The sequence below is a fragment of the Protomyctophum bolini genome, assembly GCF_963924005.1.
Source record: "Protomyctophum bolini genome assembly, chromosome: 20".
NCBI lineage: Eukaryota > Metazoa > Chordata > Actinopteri > Myctophiformes > Myctophidae > Protomyctophum > Protomyctophum bolini.
Genome location: NC_137881.1, coordinates 23,093,296 through 23,116,511, shown reverse-complemented (window position 1 = coordinate 23,116,511; position 23,216 = coordinate 23,093,296). Strand labels below are relative to the sequence as shown.

The 23,216-nt window shown below is 45.2% G+C and overlaps 1 protein-coding gene across 1 annotated transcript in view; it reads right to left on the bottom strand.

Annotated features, from left to right (window-relative positions):
- LOC308335260 (netrin receptor UNC5D-like) overlaps positions 1–23,216 on the bottom strand; it is a gene marked incomplete at its 3' end in the record, with an annotated part of 124,024 nt that overhangs the window by 2,300 nt on the left and 98,508 nt on the right. Inside the window, exons 5-10 of the mRNA XM_080792278.1 lie at positions 9,967–10,141; positions 6,928–7,095; positions 4,947–5,111; positions 4,598–4,630; positions 1,605–1,790; positions 1,104–1,253 (exon numbers count right to left, since the gene is read on the bottom strand). Of these exons, the coding sequence (XP_080648404.1) occupies positions 1,104–1,253; positions 1,605–1,790; positions 4,598–4,630; positions 4,947–5,111; positions 6,928–7,095; positions 9,967–10,141 (877 nt within the window). The remainder of the gene's footprint in view (positions 1–1,103; positions 1,254–1,604; positions 1,791–4,597; positions 4,631–4,946; positions 5,112–6,927; positions 7,096–9,966; positions 10,142–23,216) is intronic.

Here is a 23,216-nt window from a genome sequence, read left to right as displayed (position 1 = left end):
TCCATTGGGCCTACATTAACTAGTTGAATTGAACTCGGCATGGGGCTGGTTGAGACAACCAGTCACACCTGACCACATGACAAACTTTTAATGGTAGCTGCCTGCCACATGGCTTTAGCAAGCTAAAGACACGTGGCATCAAAATTAAGCCATTGATGTCCTCTCCACTTTCCAACAAGGGATTCCTTTTTAAATATCTGATTCCTACAAACGTTTATTACTAAACCAACACCAAAATTCACTCCGACACCTAAAAAAAAATACAAAATCCCTTCCCTTCTCACACAGCGCCATCTAGTTTGTAATAAGCACTGTGACAACCTACCCGTGTGACAAACCAGGTCTACTCTACTCTACTTTTCTGCCTAATATTGCCTCAGTTCTCTATCCTCACTTGAACCAAGCGGATTCACGGTCATGCCCAGGTCTTTTATTCCTGCTCCAAAGTGCTAGGAGGAAGGATTAAGAGCCATCTCTGAGGAGTTGTGAGCCAGGAAACATGAGCACATGCTTCCAGGAAGATGTTCCAAACTGAATAGCATGATGTTAATCACTCCATCCTTACAGCTGGCTATGTTGCTTTACACACAAGCCACTTGGAGCGTACAAACAGCGACAAACAGTCTGTTCTCTTCCGCTTCCCAGATGTTTTGACTGCCTATGTGTTCTCATTTCCTAAAATGTAGACATGCCTGCATGCGACATGCGTGTGTTGAACGGTTTAAGAGTGAAAGTGGCCCAACTGCTGAGATACTGAAGTGGATTTATATACTGAACATCATTCTGAATAACAGTGATCAAAGCTACTGAAGCAACACATTAAATAATGAGTTGATCTTTATTTATACAGTCGTGCCGTTTGTTGTTCATGGTGTGGGAGAATGCATGTCAAACAGCTCATAGCCTATATGAAAAATGTAGCATCCAATATACATCATGACATGCAGGTGAGTGAGAATTGGAATGTGGCTCACCTGCATGCTCGGAGGCGGGATTAATGTGCGAGTGGAGGACGTGAGTAGAGTGAGTGAGTGTGGAAGTTGGGGTATTTGCATTTGGCTGCAAGACGCAAGTGCAGGGAAGCAAGGATCTGTTCCTCTCACCTTTGACCTTGAGGTCAGTCAAGGGGTCAAGAAGTGAGCGCTCAGCCATCAGATCCTTCTCCATGGAGTCCTGGAAACACATGGTGCTGGTGTAGGTTCTAGACGCCGTCAGATCAGGCTGCATGGAGGAGTTGATCAGCAAAGGATTCCCTGAAAAACACAGTAATATCGTTATGGGTTTGTTTAGTCATCTTGCGTGGCACCTTATCCCTAATTGTATTAGGCATGATTTATATTTTTGGAAAAAAAAAAGAGGGAAGAAAAAGAGAAAAATGCCTAATAAGATTATTATGTATGAGACCCATTTAGACCTGAAGGCCAATTCTAAAAATGCCTTCTAAAGTTTTCAGAAAAACTTGCTATACTGTACATAGCAACAAGTACCCCAAAAGGGGTTCCTGTCTTGAAAGTTAAACCCCCCCCCCCCCAAAAGGCGTTCCCGCCCTAAATTAAGGCGCAGCGCCATACACGCCTGCGTGCGTGTTTGTGTCTCAAGCTCACCATGGCTAGAGGACTTGAAAGTGAAGGACTGGAAGTCTCCAGTGAGAGCAGAGGAGTCGATGACGTCGACGCCGTACTGGCTCTGGTTCCTCCTGTACAGAGTGACGCCCACGATTAGCACAACCACCGTCACCAGGCCTGCAGCCACACCCGAGTACAGAGCTAGATCACTGCTGCTGTCCACACCTGGACCAGAGAGAGAGAGAGAGAGAGAGAGAGAGAGAGAGAGAGAGAGAGAGAGAGAGAGAGAGAGAGAGAGAGAGAGAGAGAGAGAGAGAGAGAGAGAGAGAGAGCACTTCTGTCAGACCTGGGCTCCGAAAGACAAGACAAAGATCTTTTCCTGAAACTGTCCAGATCTCAGGGAAGCAGATACCCATTTGTACTAGGCTGCACCAACATAGAACACACGCATGCACGCACACCTGGCATTAAAAGAATAGTTCCACAGGGAATTTTAATATGGCTGTGAATGACCCGAGGGAAAAGGCAAGAAGGGATTTATATACAATTAGAAAATCTGTCCAAATTAATATTCCAATTAGGCTGCAATTATTTGCATTTATTTATTATATTGCCCTGTATGATAGTGAAGTGTGGGGTACCCTGGCAAATTTTCTCAAACATCCAATTGAAACTATGTATAACATATTTTATCATGCCAATAAAGTGAAATTGAGAAAGAGAGAGAGAGAGAGATTGATTACATCACTGCTGCTGCCCACACCTGAACCAGAGAGAGAATATATACACTGTATAAGATTGAAAGACTTTGTCTTTCAAAGACAGTGCCTCAACTACATGCCTTACTTATGCAAACACCAAAGGGGGAAAAAATGAAGAAACACAACCAACCTCACCCAGATTTAAAAATAGAGAAGAAATGTTGTCTCCCACTGAACAAAAGAGAGTACAATAACAGTGGCAACACATATTGATGTGTTGCCACTGTTATTGTACTCTCTATTAAAAATGTTCACGTTTGATTGCCCATGATCCATCCTTTTAGTTGGACCTTAAAATATGTAAACGATGGCCACTCTCTTATGTTAGTGGGTAGAATTCCAAATTGTGCTTCCTTGAACTGAAAAGGACTTTAGCGCAAAGGCTGTGCTAGACTGCACTCCATTGCACTCCACAGAGATAATGTGACAACACACATCCATTACATTAGCACAGAACTTGGGAGTCAATGCACTCAGTTACTTTTCCATCACTTTGTGACAACAGCCATTCATTACACTAGCTCATTAGCAATGATAATGCTATATCTATTCCCACCAGTGCAGCCACGTCCAACAACTCCAGGAACCAAATGTATGAGAAATAAAGCTCACTATAGCTTGTTCTGGACAGATAGAGAGCTGCGCTGAAATCAGGACTGGCAGAGGAAGACTTTGCAGAGGACCAATCTCCAAAGAAGTGGAATTTGATCAAACTGGTATATGCAAATTGGCCTTAACAGCTACAGTAGCAGGTTAATTGAGGGCATGGAAAGTTTTAGTAGACAAGATGCATCATTCTTAAACCCCTTCTTTGAGAAGGACAGTTCTTTATTTGGGATAAGTTTTTGATTTGTGTTAATTCTGTTTGTAGTTGGGTTTAGTTTAGGTTTGTTTGGGTTTATTGTATATTTTGTATATATTTTCCTAATTTTGGCTGAGACATTTTGGCTGAGACATTCTGCATAACGAGTACTATTATTTTTGGCACTTTAGGTAGGCTACACTTTGATGCTAATACATTTGTACTTTCACTCAAGTACATTTTGTATTCCGGACTAGAGTATTTCTATATTGCAGAATTGATACTTTTACTCAAGTTGTGTGTGTGTGTGTGTGTGTGTGTGTGTGTGTGTGTGTGTGTGTGTGTGTGTGTGTGCAAACTGTGCATTGCCAGTGATCCAGAGCTAAATATGTGAAATATATAAAACATTATATGTATATTATAATCCACTGGTTATAGAGTGCAGAGTATACTGTCTGTTTGACGTCCAAATTAAAAAACCTTCATTCCACTGTGAGTCTGACCCATTTACCCAATCTCTCCAATCCCCCATGAGATTTGTAGATGCGATGGCATAAATATTTCATCACTAAAATAAAGTGTAATAGAATAGCACACCCCTTGGTAACATACTGTATATTTGATACTTACACTTCACTATTTTATGATTCTTCATAAATAAGCCAGATGGAGGAGATGGACGAGTCGTGGACCAAGGTTGTGCCAAAACCCCTGCTAGACGGAGTTGGGTTTTAAAGGCACAGTTCATCCCCTAAAATACTTTTCTATCGATTGGAGACTTGAATTCATGGATTCTTTAAGCCAATAACTTGATGACCAACAGTAGTTCCCTATGGAGACACAAAGTCTCCTTTGTGTCGTCCAAAGGGAACCATGGCTGAAAATGTGTGATATTTTAGGATTGGGTTAGGGTTAGAGAGGAGAGTGGTACATGAGGCTATTATTTTATGTATTTACATTTGAGGATTGGAGAGGAGAGTTGTACATGAGATGGTGCCAGAGATGTGAAGAGGGATAGCAGGTGCTTATAACAGTGTTGCGATAAGTGTTGTGATAACATAATTGGATTATCATTCTAATTAGCTATGTATGCAAATGAGCACATCACTGTCAAGGGACAGCTCATCCCTATTCCGGGCAAACATTCTGTAAGACTATAGGCAATCGTTTGGTATAAGTGAACATACAGCAGCAATAATAGATCTTGAAGCTCACAAAGCGTCTCATGTCCCTATTCTGGGAATATAACAGGTGAACATTTAGCAAAAATGTTCGCTGTGAGCTTGTAGATCAGGTATTTTTGCCAGTTGACATACAACAGTCTCTGTCAAACCGCATTATGTCCCAAACTTTTTTTCAGGATTCAAATTCAAAAACAGCAAATTAGGCATTATATAGGAATTTAAGCCAGAATTGACGTTCCAGAATCAAAATTGGAAAATGACTGTAATAACGGAGAAAAAACTCACCATGTGGTGTCACGTCATGTAACAGCTTTCCATCTGCAAATGAAAATACAGAGTTTTACTTTTATATAGTAAAAATAAACTTAAACTCCAGTATTCGTATTGTGGGGAAAGCTTTCGCAGGAAAATAGGCAAGCTTGCAACGAGTCACAGCGCGACACGGTATGAGCTTGTCGACACGCAATAACTACTAGTGAATACTAGTGAAAATAGTAAAAATACACTAGTATAGAGCCCTGAGGGACAACCTTAAATGGCAATGTATGTTTTGTAATAATAATCACAGGGCGAGGTCGCGCTGAAACAACAGAGCTTCTTAAGACGGCACAGTTGGAGAAAACAAGTGCAGTACTGTGTGTGCAGAGACCCCCGGTGCAGTTGTCATGGCCCCGCGTGGCTCCGTCACACAGAAGCCCCCCGTGTTTGGGTTGCGGAGACGAGCACTCTCGGCTGCGCCACTTCTGACACGTTGGGCTGCACGCCGTCCACTCGCTCCATGGACCCCAACCCCCGTCCACTGAGAGAAGAGATGACGTAAAACAATACATACATATATATATATATATATATATATATATATATACACACACACACATAATATACACACACACAATTTCGCCAATTTGGTATTAAAAGGTCTTAAAAGTAATTCAATTGTCACTTTAGAAATGTGCAGATACCCTGTATGTTGCTTTGTTTGCTGTTGAGTGAGAACACAATGTTGCACATTAATTAAGCTAATCATCTGGGGATCCCCAAGGTTAACTTCATTTCCCACATACTTCCATAGTTTGTTTTCAGGGCTGCTGTCTAAGAAGGCCGTGTGTCGCCTAACGTTGCAGACATAAACCGACTGCATCCAAAATGAGGTCAGAGCATAAATTAAAAATACTTTTTTGAAGAGAAATTGGTAATTACCCTAAATGTAGCACAGGGAGAGAGGGGGAGAGAGAGAGAGAGAGAGAGAGAGCTGAGAGAGAGAGAGAGAGAGAGAGAGAGAGAGAGAGAGAGAGCTGTGTTCCCAAGAAAGTGCATAAATACAGGTGCACCGGCAAACGTTGCATGAGAGCTCAGTCAAACTTATTTTCGTAGTTGTCAGCCTTGAATTACAAAGCAATGAGAGCCAAGTTAATAATTATTATAATTTCACAGAAAAATCTCTAAAAGAGAAAACCAGCACTCACGGAACTCTTGTTTTAAGGCACATTTAATTCATTTAATGGTTAACAATTAACATGGTACAACGAACGCGTTTCGACGTTCAAGCCTTTCATCAGCGACAACACTGATGCTGATTTAAAAATGGATTTAAAAAATAGACGTGCATTGTAATTATTCCATTCTAAAATCCATATTGTTGTTCTTCTCCTCACTGTGTGTATGTGTGTGTGTGTGTGTGTGTGTGTGTGTGTGCGCGCTGTTGGGATTGGGATGCATAACAATCCAAATCGCTGTGGTGTGACTGCAGAATAACCCAGAATCTGTTCTGCATTCACAACGAATTGGAGTGAGGCGCACCCCAATCCCAACAGCATGCACACACACACACACACGCACACACTGTCATAGTGAAAATAAGCATAATATAGCATTGGACACAATATGGGTCCAGATTTCCGTTTCCACAGGATCCAATTAAATCCTTCTCTGGGCCGTTTCGGGGCGGGCGCGGCAAATTAGAATGTTTCTCGGCTACGTTCGGTTCTTTCCAGTTATCACTGGTCCCATTTTTGGGTGAACTACTCCTTTAATGTTGTTGTTTGATGTTTTTTATCCTTGATGTGCTGTGTAATATGTGATGCTTTTGCGAAATGAGTTTATACATTGTGCAATGTGTAATATTAGTTTTTTTCTCTTGGTGTACAGCACTTTGTTCAGCCGTTGGCTGTTTTTAAATGTGCTTTATAAATAAAATTGACTTGACCAGACTTGACTTTAAAACCAGGAAATCATCTGTGTTAATTTAGATTTTTGCGTTGGCTATTCAAAAATAGCAGATATCCATGCCGTGCTGCGAGTTTGTACATCTACCATTTTTGAGTGGTGCTATAGCCACTCCTATAGACAGCAATGTGTGTCCCTGGCTGGGTCTGTCCCTGTGTCTGTCCGTCCGAGTACGGAAATTGCATTTGTTGTCCACAAAGTGTCACTGTTGCACAGCCTAACACACACACATGCCAGGGAGGAGGGCTTGTACAGTACTACAGCACGAGTACAGTACAGCACAGCACCACTCAGTTCAGATGGGTCTGATTTTTAACATTTGTAGAATAGGCCTCATGGGGTCTTAACGGGTTATACAAGGAGCAGAGCAATCATGGTGTGGCGCCTACCTGGACATAATGCGTTGCAGGTGCTCCTCTGCACGGACATGCCCTCACAGAACAGCCCCCCGTTGAGAGGGGCGGGGTGTGTGCACGTGCGCGAACGCCTCTGCATGCCCCGCCCACAGCGCACATTGCAGGAGGACCAGTCCGCCCACGAGGACCAGCCTCCGTTTACTGGAGGAGGAGAAGAAAAGAAACAGCAAGAGACGCCCTATAAGCAATGGTGGAGTAAACTATAATGGAAAAACATTACATTTTGTGTGTGTGTGTGTGTGTGTGTGTGTGTGTGTGTGTATGGTACTGTAGTAGTATCTCACAATTCTACTCAAGTACAGTACTGCCAGAATAAATGCAATTCCCGTTTCACCACTGTGCCTGTGACACATTCCCATCTCACCACTGTGATTGTGACAGTGCAGAGATGTCAGAAAGCGTTCCTCCAAAGCAATTATCTCCTTCCCCAACTCCCCCCTCGTCTTCCCCTTCTTTTCTTATATGGAAATAACGATAACGATGGGAAGCATGCACAGCAACAAATTCAGATTTTGATCCTCACAGTTTGCACTTACTTTCTACTTCACTCTTCTTTTCTCAACAATATATAATTTTATATAGAAAGATATAATCTAATATAAGTTTTCCATCGCAACTTGATGCCAGTGTAATGTGTTCCTCCGATCCAACAGCTTACTCGGCTGTAGCCATGGTGTACATTATACATACGGCCTCTCACAATATTACATAATCGCCTAATCGCAATTATAATCGCATTTTCCCAAAATAGCAGATCTACAAGCTTGCGATGCGTTGCAAGCATGTAGATCAGCCAATTCTTATGTTTTATTTTATTTGTAGCCTTGTGCAATTTGAAATTACGAAGCCTATAAAGCAAACAGAAATGTAAAATTTATTATTATTTATATATTCCACGGCAGAAACATGATTAAATTGCTAAGCGCAATGATTTACCATTAATCGTCAACACAAATGATGTATTCGTGACAGCCCTATACATACGTACAGCGTCTCCCCCATACGATCACATAAGACATACATCTGAGTCACTGTTAACATGGATACGTATGTGACGTGACGTCACCGTCACATAGAGACAACGTTACTATTATAACTCAAGACAACATCAGGAAGGATTTCACTGTGTTAAACTTTATTAGTGGTGGCCTATATACGTGCTGACAGATGACTGACGGGCCTCGACCGCTGCTTTGAGGAAAAAGCTGAGACTGGATTGTTAGAAGAAGATGTCTTTCGCTGGCTTTCTGCTAAAACAAAGGAGCCGCTCTGGTATTTTGATAGAAGGTAAATGTGGAAACACTGCAATTAATGAGCTGTGGAGTTTTCCCCACAGTGGAATAGCAGCTTGTTGTTGCTTTCTTTGCAGAGCAGCCAACGGAACGGCAAAAGAAAAGAGCTCGTAAAGACCTGCAGGTATAGCCTATGTATGCTAAAACACAAAAAGGTGCTAAATAAATGGAACCAAATATGAACCGTTAGGGTCGGTCCATTTGGTTCCATTTGTACACCAGATTTGGACAGCCTCAGTTAATTTAATTAACCCTCAGTTAATTAACAGTTGATGAAGTAACTGTTAAGTTAACTGAACAGCGTGAGGGTGACCTGAGGGTGAGGTTAACACTCTCAGTTTATGTAATTAATCGACGGTGGATACATTAGCTGACGGTTGTACTGTGTCTGCCTGGATATGTACTAGAAATCATTTGAATACTGTATGTGTACAATTACACTGTCTGTAAGATCTTGACTCCTGTCAGAGTGTACAAATGTAAGCATTTGTATCTAATCCTTGTAACAATTTGCACATTCTGAGAGTTTAAAATGGATATTGATTAAAAAGAATAGCGATGGGGTGGCGCAGTGGTAAAGTGTGCTATCTTCAGCAGCTAGCAGTCAGTTACCTTGAATTGTGAACCAATGGAATAGTGGTCTTGAGGGTTTCATCCTATGATTGTGAACCATTGGAATAGTGATCTTGAGGGTTTCATATGATGTCAGTACCCATTTGGATGTGATTTTCTTTTGCTTTTTCATTCAGTCATAGAATGAGCAGACCTTTGAGATAAAATGTAAATGCTATCATTATATTATATATTCACGTTTGTCTCAAAAAAATTGTTCATCATCTGAAGATTAAAATGTATTCATCATATTTCAAAATTGCATTTTCATTTTTTATTCTAATTTACTTATAATTTTCATTCTGTCATAGAATGAGCACATCTGTAGATTAGATGTAAATGCCAATTGCATTTTACATTTATTTTTGTATAAAAGGAAATATTTAATTACCTGAAGATTAAAAAGCATTTCAATTATTTCAACTGACTTTTCGTATGCCATTTCATTTGGATTATTGTAGCTATTATGCTTCCATACACGACCGCAGAGGTGGTGTATGGAAGCTGTGGTGCATCTGGCTTTGTCGGGCATCTACACAAACAGAATAGGCTCTATGCACACAGAATAACTCTCCCTACTTCCGGGCCCTTTCCCTACTTCTGATGATACTAATTAAGGCTCTGTTCCATTTAGTTAACAGTGGTTCTCAAACTTTTTAATTTCAAGGACCCCCCCCCCCCCCCCCCCCATAACACTGCCTGGTGTAGTAGTGTTTCCAGTGAGCCAACATGCACAATAGCAGAACCTTGACTCGCATTCGTTGATGCCCAGAATGGAACAGAGACTTCATTAGTATCAGTGGTAACACCTGTGAAGGAAGTAGGGAAGGGGCCCAATTAAGTTATTTGCAAAATGGCTGCTGTGCATAGAGCCAATTGGCCCGTGTTCGGGCGAGGGAAGCTGGGAGGGGAGGGTGATATTTGTCACTCCACGTAATTTTACGGTCTGTCAGCAGGGAGTGTTGAGCGGAACGAGGTGTAGCGACGGAATTGGGGATAAAAATAATAAATAATGTCTTGCAGTGTACATTATATTACACTGGGACTTACATTTGTTATGTAAATGTGACCCAGACAGGATCAAATGAAGGCATGAAATGCATCTTACCGTAGACAACCACGGTGGCCGTGGAGCTACGTCTCTTGGCCACGATGTTACTGGCTACGCATGTGTAGTTCCCAGAGTCTGAGAGATGGGCCTCTGGAATGATCAGGTTCTGATCCACTCTGGAGTCAACCATCCCATCCAAGTTCACAGGCTCCTCGTTCTTCAACCACTCCACCTTCACAAAGACACAAACACTATGACTTAACATCTGATGTCAGTGAGGTATTTCAGCTGATAACATCCGTTGACACGGTACTCCAAGTCATTAATGTCACCCTGTGGAAGAGTAGAATTATACCTTATTTAAACCTTCAAAGTTTTCCGAGGCCAAGGACCCCTTATAGCTGCGAGAGCGATGAAGCATTTTTTGTATTTCTCCTTTAACAGTGAATGAAGAATAAAAACAAGTAAAAGTTGATAGTGTAAAAAGTTTAACAACAGCAAAACTATACAATACAATCAGTTTCTAAACTCTCACAGTATAATATACCGTAAGTGTCATGTATCCTGTCATTTTCTCACTACTTCCGAAACACACTCATTTCCACTCAAACTGGGATGAATGCATCACACACAAGGAGCAACAAGGAGTGTTCTTGGGTTTCAACACAAGCCAAGTTCTCTCTAAAGTGTTTTTGGATATGAAATGTTCTATAGTCTATACTTTTATGTTTTTTCCCGTATCAGGAATATCTTTTTACTTGTCATTTCACACACTTAGTGTTATAGTTTTCAACCATAACTGTTACAGCATTACGTCATGTCAGCTGCATGGTGTTAATTGTCTTCATTACTTATTTTTGATAATACCAACTTTGTTTTCTTTTCTATAATATTTCTGTTAATTTCAAGGTGAGATCTTGTGTTCCCCAATTTGCATGTTCATGTGTTTTCAGTGAACTCAAATGTCTGTGTTTTTCTACAAGCTCACAACATTTCACTAATTTCACTATTTTGAAAATGTTTTTCAAGATGGTAAAAGAACAAAGAAAATAGGCACAAGGTGTACAGCACAAGATAGGGCCCTTGGTGTGGAGGGGGGCTTAGTACAGACCCCTGGGGCACCCTGGTCAATTTTGTGTAGGTTAGAAGGTTACCCATTCCGGGCGAGATTCCTTTTGGTGTTTTACCCCTTCAGGACGGGAACCGCTTTTGGGGTTCTTGTTGCGTACAGTATATAGCAACATAACACTTTTGAATAAAAAAATTATAATTTAAATTTGAAATTTTCATAAAACGTAGGTCAGTGTTTAGAATCGTCCTCAGAACCACCCTCAGGGAGATCGAAATCAGGTCAACAGCATCTACTTGTCTATGATTCTGAATTATAAACTTAAAAGAACGGTGTGTTGGTGTGTCTCCTGCATGTTCGCTTGGCTGGCTCTGTAAATTGCTATTAACTTGCCATTAGTTGGAGCTTTTTCATTGAGAGAGACTCACTCAGGCGTCAGGGAGTGGGGTTTGATTTATGGCAGTGCACTGAACATTACTGCAAGCTTGTGTGTGTGTGTGTGTGTGTGTGTGTGTGTGTGTGTGTGTGTGTGTGTGTGTGTGTGTGTGTGTGTGTATGCATTAGCCTGCTATACTTGAGACCATGTACTCAAGTAGCTACTGTACTTAAATACAATTTTAGTAGTACTAAAGGAGTACACCTACTTCCGATTTTCTATAATTTTGCTTCTGCATCTCACTTTTAATTGTGATTATTTGAAAACTTCAGTTACTAAAGCTTTGGCTTTTGGCTTCACTGCACTGGCTTCCGGTTGTTTTTAGGATTGATTTTAAAATTATTACTTTTACTTGTGTATAAAGCTCTCAATGGTCTCGCACCTTCCTACCTACATGACTACCTGCCTAAATATGTCCCAAACCGCCCCCTAAGGTCTTCCACTGCTGGCCTGCTCGCTTTGCCTAAAAAAATGGCAACTAAAAAATACGGGGGAGGAGCTTTTTGCTTTCTCCATTGCTCTGTAAAGCACTTTGAGCTGCATTTCATGCCATGAAAGGTGCTATACAAATAAAGTTTTATTATTATTATTAGTTACTTTATTATTATTTTGATTAGCCTATTATTACAAAACCGTGCACTTCAGACCTATATACTTTTGAATTTTGAAAATAGCCGACACACGTGTTGTGAGCTTGTAGAACTTCTATTTTTTTAAATAAATTGTATACATTTTAAAAACTTGGACCTTCTGCATAACAAGTACTTTTACTTTGGGTACTATAATTTTGAAGTCCATTTTGAATAACAAACTTTTATTGTAACAGAGCATTTCTAAATGTTGATATTGATGCTTTTAAAATAGTAAAAATACAAAATGTCAGTGCTTCTTCCACCACTGCTTGTGAGGAAGTATAGTTGAATTTGAGAAATAGACATTGTGAGGAGCAAGATAAATGTTTGTCTTGGGACTGACATTTAAAATTGTAAATGCAGCTTTGCCCTCTATATGCCCTCAGTACCCGCATACCTGTCAAACTACATCAAAAAAGTAAGCGACTCCCACAGCCACAATACAAGAGGAAGTGAGAACAACAACACATTCTCCTTCTACAGCACTGCTTCCCAAGTGTACTGATTACATTTCTGTTTGACTGTACCCTGTACTGATTACATTTCTGCCAATAAAGTATTCAATCAACGCGCACGCGCGCACACACACACACACACACACACACACACACACACACACACACACACACACACACACACACACACACACACACACACACACACACACACACACACACACACTTGTTTTGGGAGAAACAAGCCATATTTAACTGCTCATAAAGTTGTGGTTAAAAAGTTTTTTTTTCGCTGGAAAGATGAGAGACTCATCTCTTATAAATAATAACAATCTGTGGAACTCGAAAAATGAGTAAAAACGCTGCAATGTGATATTGTGTGTGTGTGTGTGTGTGTGTGTGTGTGTGTGTGTGCATGCTTTTGTGTGTGCGTCGCCTACTGTATCTATACTGCACTCTCAGAGTGCACATTACTTTATTATTACATTCTCCAAGGCAATATGACTACAGCCAACACAGTGTGGCAGAGATTGCTTTGCTCTTGCAACGTGCCTGGGAAGAAAAACATAAATGGAGCTGGAAAGTCAATAAAGAAGTAATGTCATCTGTCATGTTTACCCCTTTGATGTCCCAATAAATATATCATCATGCGCCTTTTCGTGCTATACATTCGTGAATTTGTCCAACTCTCTCCCCCAGGCTATACACACGGCCGAGCCAGCGCTACAGGGCACACTGTGATAACAAGGTGGTCCGTGGAGTTCTGCCCGCCAGTCTGCCCAGTGATGCCGTGCCAGTTTGGCCCACTGGGCTGCAGTGTCTGCCATGGGCCCACCTGAGGGATTGTGTGATGATTTAGTGGAGGTTACGCTGTGGGGGGTCTCCACATGAATTCGAGGGGCATGACAGCGAAGTGGCAATTTTAAGACCTTTTTAAATAGGCTATACCTAAAAAAATCGAAAGTAATCAACAAACTATAGTCATGCTATAATAACTGGTCAAACAAGACAATAATGTGATGACCGGGTCATCGGTCAGTAGGAGACTCCACAATTGAGTCTCCTACTGGAGTCTCCGCCTTTCATACAATTATTGGCTCAAGGAATGTGACAAAAATCAAAACATCCTGAATCAAGGCTATATTGTGGGGTGTGTAATACATAAGAATAATAAGTCAATTGTGGATGAACTACTCCTTTAAGGACTCTGTGCATGCTTAATTAAGCCATTCTTGTTGAGCTATTTAACGCATTCCTAATTGTTTTGTGGTTTTGTTCTTGTTTAATCTCTGTCCTTCCCACTGTCTCCAGTGCGTCTATAACCTTGTTATGTTATTTATTTACATTGTGTGATGGTAGAATAATAATCTCCTTGTCTGGAGGGAGAATGATAATGCATAACGCTGACGCCGAGGAAGCTTAAACCAGCCTGATAAGGGACTGACCTGGGAAGAAGCGAGGTGGAAGGATTTGCTTAATTAGCATATCATTGTTTTTGCTTAATTGGCAGTGAGCAGTACAGCAGTGAAGCCACACCTATAATCCTATGATCCATGCCAGACAGCATGTCTACTGGCAACAGCATGTGTTGGAGTCAAGATCAATGTATTGGTGCAAAAAAGGAATAAAAGTATCAATACTGCAATATAGACATACTCCGTTACAAGTAAAAGTACTGGCATCAAAATGTACTTAAAGTACCGAAATAAAGTACGAAGAATGTCCCATTTCAAGCTATCAAATGTATATATATATTTGTTTTAAGTAACTACTAGTAACAAAAGCTGTCAAATAATTGTAGTGGAGTAGACCCGAGATGCAGTGGAAGAGAAGTAAAAGTATTGTAAATTGTAAATGCTCAATTAAATTACAAATACCTCAACATTGTACTTAAGTACAGTACTTACACCACTTACATTTACTTACTTAGTAGATGTACTTACACCACTGGTATAATAGAGCTTGTACCACGACCTCAGGGGGTCCTTGAGGAGGTGCCTGGGAGTCCCGGCCAAACGATTGTCAGTCGGTGGTGGAAAGTAACTAAGTACATGTACTCAAGTATTGCACTTAGGTGCAAATTTGAGGTAGCTTTAAGCCTTTGAAATAAAAACGTTTGAGAACCACTGCACAATAAAAGGAACATAGCCTTAATTAGTATCATCAGCAACACCTGTGAAGGAAGAATACGGGAAGGGGGCCCGGAAGTAGGAAGAGTTATTCTGTGTGCATAGAGCCCATTAGGAACCACATGGAGCCTTACAGGTCTCTAACTCTGAGAGTGTGCAACTGTAACCACGTCCAATCATTCACAGGCTCATTTGTATGCTCTCTCAGAGTTAAACAAACACTGGGGGTCCCATGGGGGGAAAAAATCTTATCAAACTGGGGCTGCTTGAAATGAAAAAGGCTGATCGTCACTGAACCAAGCATTAATCATAGCCCCCTTTCCCCATCAGGTGTAATAAGTGATACGTCCATCATTGTGGAAATAAGAGCCGTATAATCGCTTTACATTCACATTCAGTTAAATGGGAATTGAAAACCACGTGAAGGCAATCACAGCATATTGCAACCAGATCAGCTTTCATTCCATCCGATTCAATTAACTTGAGTTTCATCAGTGATGCCTTTCCTCTTCCCTACACCCTGATACAATATGAATGGTACAAACTATGCCCTGATACAATATGAATGTTACAAACGACGCCCTAAAAACACTCTGAATGGTACAAACTATGCCCTGATTCATGAAACTACAGGCCGATTTGATTCACTCTGAGGGTCATTAAGCGTGACCGTCAATTTACATTTTAGCATTGCTTGCTACATTTTAGGTTGCTATGGAGAGCCTCCGTCCTCACCAGCTATGAGATTTTTAAATCCAGCTCCATTGAGCCTCCATTATAACAAGATTTTCAAAGCCTTGTATCTCTAAAGTTTCGAGCGCTGTCCATGGTGAGTTGTCGCGCATCCCGACTATCGTAAATCATTTGTGAGTTATTTTAAACTCCTTCACTCAGTGAATCGCCCTATGGGGAGTGCCATCTCTGGCATGAACACACAGAATTAAACCATATACTTCACGAACAATTTCATTGGTCGGGACTTCTACCCGCCCATGGCATGATCACCCCTCCCACCGGGGTGATGACGTTCCTCTCATGCCACACGGGTCATTCCGATTGTCTTCTGCTTGCTGAACGCACGTTAAGCCACGCTACCTGTTTGTATTTACCTGTTGAAACCGTATCTCACCAAGACGGGCCATCGGCTTGTACCAAGAGATTCACAGTGTTCTGCAAACCCTCCGGTAGCCCTCTTCACGACGACACGTCTCTTGCAAAAGACCACGTAAGTGTTTACCGGCCGCTGAGAAGCGTAACAAAGGTCTTGTGCAGTGTAGAGTTGTTAGCCTGCTAGCCAGCTGCCTCCTCCGGTCGTTAGCTCTAGCTAGCGGCCCTCCTCGGCTAGCCTTAGCTCGGTGGTGCAGCGCCGAGAGACGCCACTTAGCCTCGCTAGTACACAACGTTAGCCTCCTCCCGCGCCGTAAGACCGGGCTGTCTGCTAGCTTGCACTCGCATACACAACGAGCCTTAGACGCGGCCCTGCCTTGTTAGCTTGACGCCGAAAGACACTAGCTAACTCGCCGCTACGCTCCGCGCCGCTGGATACACATCGCCGACGCGCCCGACCTTGTTTACTTGCCGCCGAAAGACGTTAGTTTACTCGCCGCCGAGGCTACTCTCCGCCTCCGACATTTTACACGCTCCCGCGGTAAAGACCGGAGTGCATCTTCCAGGCCATCGCCGAAAGACGAGGCCTCACCACTGGGTTTATTAGTGTAAACAATAACCCACTTGACCCACGTGACGACCCGCGGATAGTGACCACTTTCTAGTAGTCACTGAAGTAACTCTGGTTGTAGTACTTTCCCCGAAAGTTACGAAAGTAACCCGGGTTCTAGTAATCTGAATTTTTTTGGGAAATTTTCAAAAAAATTGGTTTTCTCTGCTATCTTGAGTGTTTGTGTAAACTCCACTCTAGTTAACATGGATACTGCTAGGTTACGAAAGTAACCCAGGTTCTAGTAATTTCTCTGCTATTTTTGAGTGCTCTGTGTAAACTCCACTCTAACTAGCAAGAGCCTGTGGTTGATTTGTTTTCTCTGCTATCTTGAGTGTTTGTGAAAACTCCACTCTAGTTAACATGGATACTGACAAGAACCCAGCATCCACTAGCGCCAAGGCTAGTAGCTTAGCAGCTACTCCACAGAGGGTCTGTCTCCACAGGTCATGCTCCAACCTTCTGGCTGAAGATGACCTCCACACAAGCTGTGCCTTTGCCTGGACTTCTTCGCCAGGCCATCCTTGCTCCTGGCTTCTGTCCATGCTGTCTTCCCCTTTCCTTCCGGCGGAAGCAGAGGCGTCTTCAGCGGGTTGAGGTCCGCATCGCCCACGGCGATGCCAACTTGGACGACCCGGGTTTTGATCTGAGAACACATTCTCCACTCTGACCCAGCGCCCCAATACAGGGGCTCGTCCTAAGCCTACATCCACCGCCACCGGACAGGCAGCAGCCTGCACCTGGAGCCAGGGGGATGGGCACAACTACGCTCCGGCTAAGAAGGTACCTAAGCCCGCTGAAAAAACGGGCTACAACCTTATAACTTAAAAGAGAAGTGCTTCTACAATATCTTGGACTGCGGGTTCCTTCTTCAAGCTACACCAACACCCAAGATGGCCTGCAGGGGTGACAACAGCTCTAGTTGACTCGCCGCCGAAGCTACTCTCCGCCTCCGGCCTTTTACACGCTCCCGCAGTAAAAAAACGGAGCGCAATTTGCCAGGCCATCGCCAAGAGACGAGGCCTCACCACTGGGCTTATTAGTGTAAACAATAACCTACGTGACAACACGCAGACAGTGACTACGGTCCTAGTAGTTACGAAAGTAACTCTAGTTCTAGTACTCTCCCTGCTAGGTTACGAAAGTAACCCAGGTTCTAGTAATTTCTCTGCTATTTTTGAGTGCTCTGTGTAAACTCCACTCTAACTAGCAAGAGCCTGCGGGTGGTTTGTTTTCTCTGCTATCTTGAGTGTTTGTGAAAACTCCACTCTAGTTGGCATGGATACTAACAAGAACCCAGCCCCCACCGCCTCGTCCTCTCTCTCCAGACCCCTCAACCTTGACGCGTCTCGGAGACACCATGACGAGTCCTTCCTGGGCTCCTCCCCTGCCAAGAAGGCGGCTCGGACCGCCAACAACAAGCTCCACACGCTCTTCACCACACTGGTAAACAGACCTGTAGAGCCAGACCCAAGACATCAGCCAGGCCTCGCCGGCTGGCTCTTGGTGCTGCTCTCCCTCCAGCGGGATCTCGTCAGCCCACCAACGAGGCTCCTTCGAGCCGGGTGGTTGCGACAACGGGATGTCGGATGCAATCCTAGGCCTCCACCGACGACTACCGCTACTACTACCTCACGCAGCGGCCAAAGGCACGAGTCTCACTCGACGTGGTTCCCCAGCGACCCTCGACTACCGACTGCTTCCCTCAACATTACAGGTATGTACATTGTGAAGCTAGGTTTGTTTAGCTTTTAGCTAACTTTTTCGAGGTCGGGAGTAGCAACCTCGTCGGATGGCCGATGCCACCCTAGCTGCTTAGCATTCTAGATAGGCTGTTTTCAAGGTGGATGACGGACAACGAGCTCCTCCAAGAGCTCCCTCCGTGGACGTGAGGGACAAACGTCCCCCATGCCCCGCTAACCAACGCCGCCGCCCTCCAGCAGCCGCGCCGCCGCCCTCCACGGGGGAGACGCACCCTGACGTCTTCCCCCATCAAACCCGCCTCAGGGCTTGCGCTGGGCGTAGTAGTCTCGGACTGCACTCCCAAGCCGCCCCACAAGAGGTTGAGGCTCATGGCACGGGTTCCCGCCATGTCCGGGCCCATGGCCCTGTGCGACCACGCGCTCCCCTGGCGATGGAGAACCCCCTTGCGCGTCGCCTGACACAGTGGGAACTGTGCGGAGCGTCTTCTTGGGTTCTCCGCTCCATAGCGAGAGGTTACAGGCTCCGGTTCGCTATGAGGCCCCCTGCATTCGGAGAAGCCCTCTACTCCGAGGCACACGGCGAAGCGGGTCAGATTCTCCAGCAGGAGATCAACTCTGTCCTGTTTCTGTAATGAAGGCTTTGCCCAAAAAAACAGAAACAACAACAATATCGGGGGGGCATGAGCTCGCTGTGGAGGGAAACCCCTGGGTTTCCCGACACAATGAGACGGGACCTATTTCCGGTGCCGAGTGCACCCGTTTCGACGGGCACACTCGTCACGAGCCGGACGGGTCATGCCCAATTTTTCTCTCGTCCAGGGAGCTCCACTGCCACAGTGGAGGCTCCCATGGCCACAGAGAACCCTCTGGCTCGATGCCGACCGCAGTGGGAACTGTGCGGAGCATCCCCCTGGGTCCTACGCACCATAGCGAAGGGCTACAGGCTCCAGTTTGCTATGAGACCACCCGCTTTCGCAGAAGTCCTCTTCTCCGAAGCTCGTGGGCAAGCGGCAGAAGTGCTCCAGACAGAGATTCAGTCCATGCTGGAGAAGAAGGCCGTCAGAGAGGTACCATTGACTCAGAGTCGCAGCGGTTTTTACTCCCGCTACTTCCTGGTCAAGAAAAAAGGGGGGGGGCTACGTCCGATACTGGACCTACGGGCTCTCAATCGGTACCTCAAGACCTTCAACTTCAAAATGCTGACGGCCAAGTCCCTCGTACGTTCCATACGTCCAAACGACTGGTTCACGTCGATAGACCTGAAAGACGCCTATTTTCATATTCCCATTTACCCACCTCACAGGAAATTCCTGAGGTTCGGTTTCAAGGGGAGAGTGTACGAGTACACTGTCCTCCCCTTTGGGATGTCCCTGAGCCCCAGGGTCTTTGTGAAATGCACCGAGGCAGCGATTGCCCCGCTGCGGCGTCTGGGTCTCCGCGTAGCGAGCTACATCGACGATTGGCTATTAAGCGCGGACTCTGCATGAGAGGCGATGCGGAACACCACTCAAGTGGTGCTCCACATGACCTCCCTGGGGTTCACCATCAATCACGAGAAGAGTGTTCTGGTACCCACAAGGTCGATAGACTTCATAGGCATAGCACTGGATTCAGTCTCCTACACGGCTCGACTGAGCCAAGCGAGGATGGACGCTTTCCTACAGTGCGTGACGCTGTTCAGGACGGGACAGAGGGTCCCCTTCCGAACCTGCCTAAGGATGGCCGGGCTCATGGCGTTGGCCATCTCCCTAGTACGGCTGGGCAGGCTATACATGAGACCTTTCCAGAGATGGATAAGGTCCCTAGGTGTGCCCACCAGGTGCCTGTCACGGCGAGTGACGGTATCTGCAGGCTGTGTACTCGCCCTGAAGTGGTGGTCGAACAGAGTTGTCCTGGTGGAGGGTGTTCCCCTGGGACAGACCCTTACCAGGAAGATCGTCACCACGGACGCCAGCATGTCGGGGTGGGGGGCCACCCACGACGGCAGGACGGCCAGAGGAGTGTGGCACGGAGCCATGCACACATCAACTATCTGGAGCTCCTGGCGGTCTTCCTTGCCCTGCGGCACTTCAAACCGTTTATCCAGGGGTGTCACGTTCTGGTTCGAACCGACAACACCATGACAATGTGCTATATCAACAAGCAGGGAGGGCTCAAATCCCTGCGCCTGCACACGTTGGCACACAGGCTACTGACATGGTGCCACGAGCATCTGCTGTCGATCACGGCCTGCCATGTCCCAGGACTCCTGAACACAGGAGCCGACCTGTTGTCCAGAGGCCCACTCCGCTACCACGAGTGGTCGCTGCACAAGGAAGTAGCAGCTCAGATATGGGCCAGATACGGCACGCCGGTGGCGGACCTGTTCGCGTCGGAAGAGAACACGAAGTGTCAGTACTTCTTCTCCCTGACAGGGTCCCCGTCTCTGGGCATGGATGCGTTGGCGCACCCTTGGCCGAGGGGCCTGCTTTATGCATTCCCTCCTCTGCCCCTGATCCCCCCCCCCGCCCTGGCCAGGGTGAGGACTCAGGGCCTATGCATGCTACTGGTGGCCCCGGCTTGGGGGTCTTGGAGGTCGGACATAGTCCCACTCCTGTACGACCAGCCCTGGCAGCTCCCGCTGCGGAGGGACCTGCTCACCCAAGCGGGGCAGGATATCTTCCATCCACGTCCACAGGACCTGGACCTCTGGGTCTGGCCCGTGAGGGGCTGAACCTGGATGCCGAAGGCCTGCCCCCGAACGTCATCACGACGATTCTAGGGGCGAGAGCCCCGTCTACTAGACAACGATACAACACGGCCTGGACCGTGTTCGAACGTTGGTGTGCGGCCATACCTGTACGGGTTATCCCGTTTCAGGCTTCGGTGAGGCACATTCTGACCTTCTTGCAGGAATTCCTGGACAGAGGTCTAGGCCAATCCTCTGTGAAGGTCAACCTGGCGGCCATTTCGGCGTGCCACGTGGGGGTAGACGGCAAGACAGTAGGTGAGAACCTGCTAGTCCGTCGTTTCATGGCGGGCGTTAGGCGAGCCTTTCCAGTTTCCAGATCTCTGGTCCCATCATGGGACCTGACTCTGGTACTGGACGCCCTCTCACAGGGCCCCTTCGAGCCACTGGGGACAGTGGACTTGAAGTTCCTCACACTAAAGACTGCTCTGCTGGTCGCTTTGACGACTGCGAAGCGAGCCAGCGACATACATGCGCTTTCGGTCAACCCGAGCTGCATGAGATTCAGCGGGAACGACTCTAGAGTCTCTATTAGGCCGAGCCTCGCGTTCTTGCCTAAGAATTTCCCCTCTGGCTGCGCCCCGGTCGATCTGATGGCATTTCACCCGCCACCTTTCTCCTCTGTGGAGGAGAGGAGGTTGAATTGCCTATGCCCGGTCAGAGCGCTGAGACACTATGTGGACAGAACTGCTCCTTTCAGGAATGGGGATCAATTGTTCGTGTCATGGGGTTCCCAAAGTAAGGGAAAACCGATAACGAAGGTAAGACTTTCACAGTGGATTGTGGAAGCCATTCGTTTGGCATATGCCGAGAGAGGAGTGGAGCCCCCAGGGGGCTTGAGGGCTCACTCTACTAGGGGTATGTCTGCATCCTGGGCGCTCACTAAGGGTGTCCCCATTCAGGATGTTTGTACGGCGGCGAGCTGGTCGCCCCCCTCGACTTTCGCCGAATAACTTGGATGTGGTGCCGTCTGCAATGGCTCATGCCGTTTTAGACGTCGCTTCCTGGGTTGGCCGTCACGGGTAAAAAGCCTGTGACGTTGGTTGGGACTTGTTCAACTGGTAGGTAGCTATACGGGAGTTTATATTTCCCCATAGGGCGATTCACTGAGTGAAGGAGTTTAAAATAACTATAGGTTACTTTAGTAACCCCAGTTATTTAAACGACTGAGCGAGGTGAATCGCCCGAAAGACTACCCTTCTGACTTAACTAAGCAGAAGCCAATCTGGTTAACATGGAATGACCCGTGTGGCATGAGAGGAACGTCATCACCCCGGTGGGAGGGGTGATCATGCCATGGGCGGGTAGAAGTCCCGACCAATGAAATTGTTCGTGAAGTATATGGTTTAATTCTGTGTGTTCATGCCAGAGATGGCACTCCCCATAGGGCGATTCACCTCGCTCAGTCGTTTAAATAACTGGGGTTACTAAAGTAACCTATAGTTTGTATCGCATCGCTGCGCACATTGTAACGAGAGCTAAGGGGTATGGGCTTACGGCTAACGATCAATGTCCTCCCAACAACAGCCCCCACCTCACTGAATAACCCGGAAATTAAACAGGGATCATAGACTGAGAGAGGACGGGGGGCACAGGTTAGGTGTGCTTATGCTACCACCTAGCGGGCAATAATGGAGTTAAATAAAATATTTTTTAAAAGTCTATGGGGAAAATGAACAGGGAATTATTTCCTGAGCCCTAGTCGGGGGCAGGACTCTATAGTGTTCTCTTGCTAGCTTGCTTATGATCTGTGATGACTATTTCTAGGTATTTGATGTATTACCATGTGTTGTTCTTGCTTATTATAAATCGAGTTAGGGGTCCCAATCGACGCGTCCATAGGACGTCTGTAGACCTCCTAGCGCATCCTCAATGATACCGGGCGAGAGGGGAATATTCTGATTTTTTTCCTTTTTTTATTTGTCAGTTCGCCTTTCGGCTACCGTATGCTACGTTCTTTTTTTAGCGGATTGTTTCCGGGTCGTGGGTTTCAGAGTAAAAGCGGCCATGTCTTTCCGGCACCCCAGAGCTCCTATTTAACCGATTGTGTTAAGAGTGCCTAGTAAATGCCTAAATTGAAGGAAAAAGAAACAAACCAAGTACAGAGCCAAGTTAAGTAATTTAAATGTCTGCAAATACCCATTAACATGAATCCAACATACACTGATCATAGGCTTGTCAAACAAGACTATGAAGCTATCTACCAAATCTATGAAAAATAATCCCTCAGTCTCTTTGCTTCATCTCCATCTAGTCTCTGGGAACATTATGTTTAGCCCTGAATAATGGCATTTTAAGCACTTCAAATGACTGTGCACGAGCCAACTTAGTGATTAATTACACTACGGAAGTTAATGTGGGCCTAATGATTGTGAAACAGTTGCATTATTATTTTTCTTTCATTATTCAGAAGGCTCTTTCGTCTTACACTGTAGTTT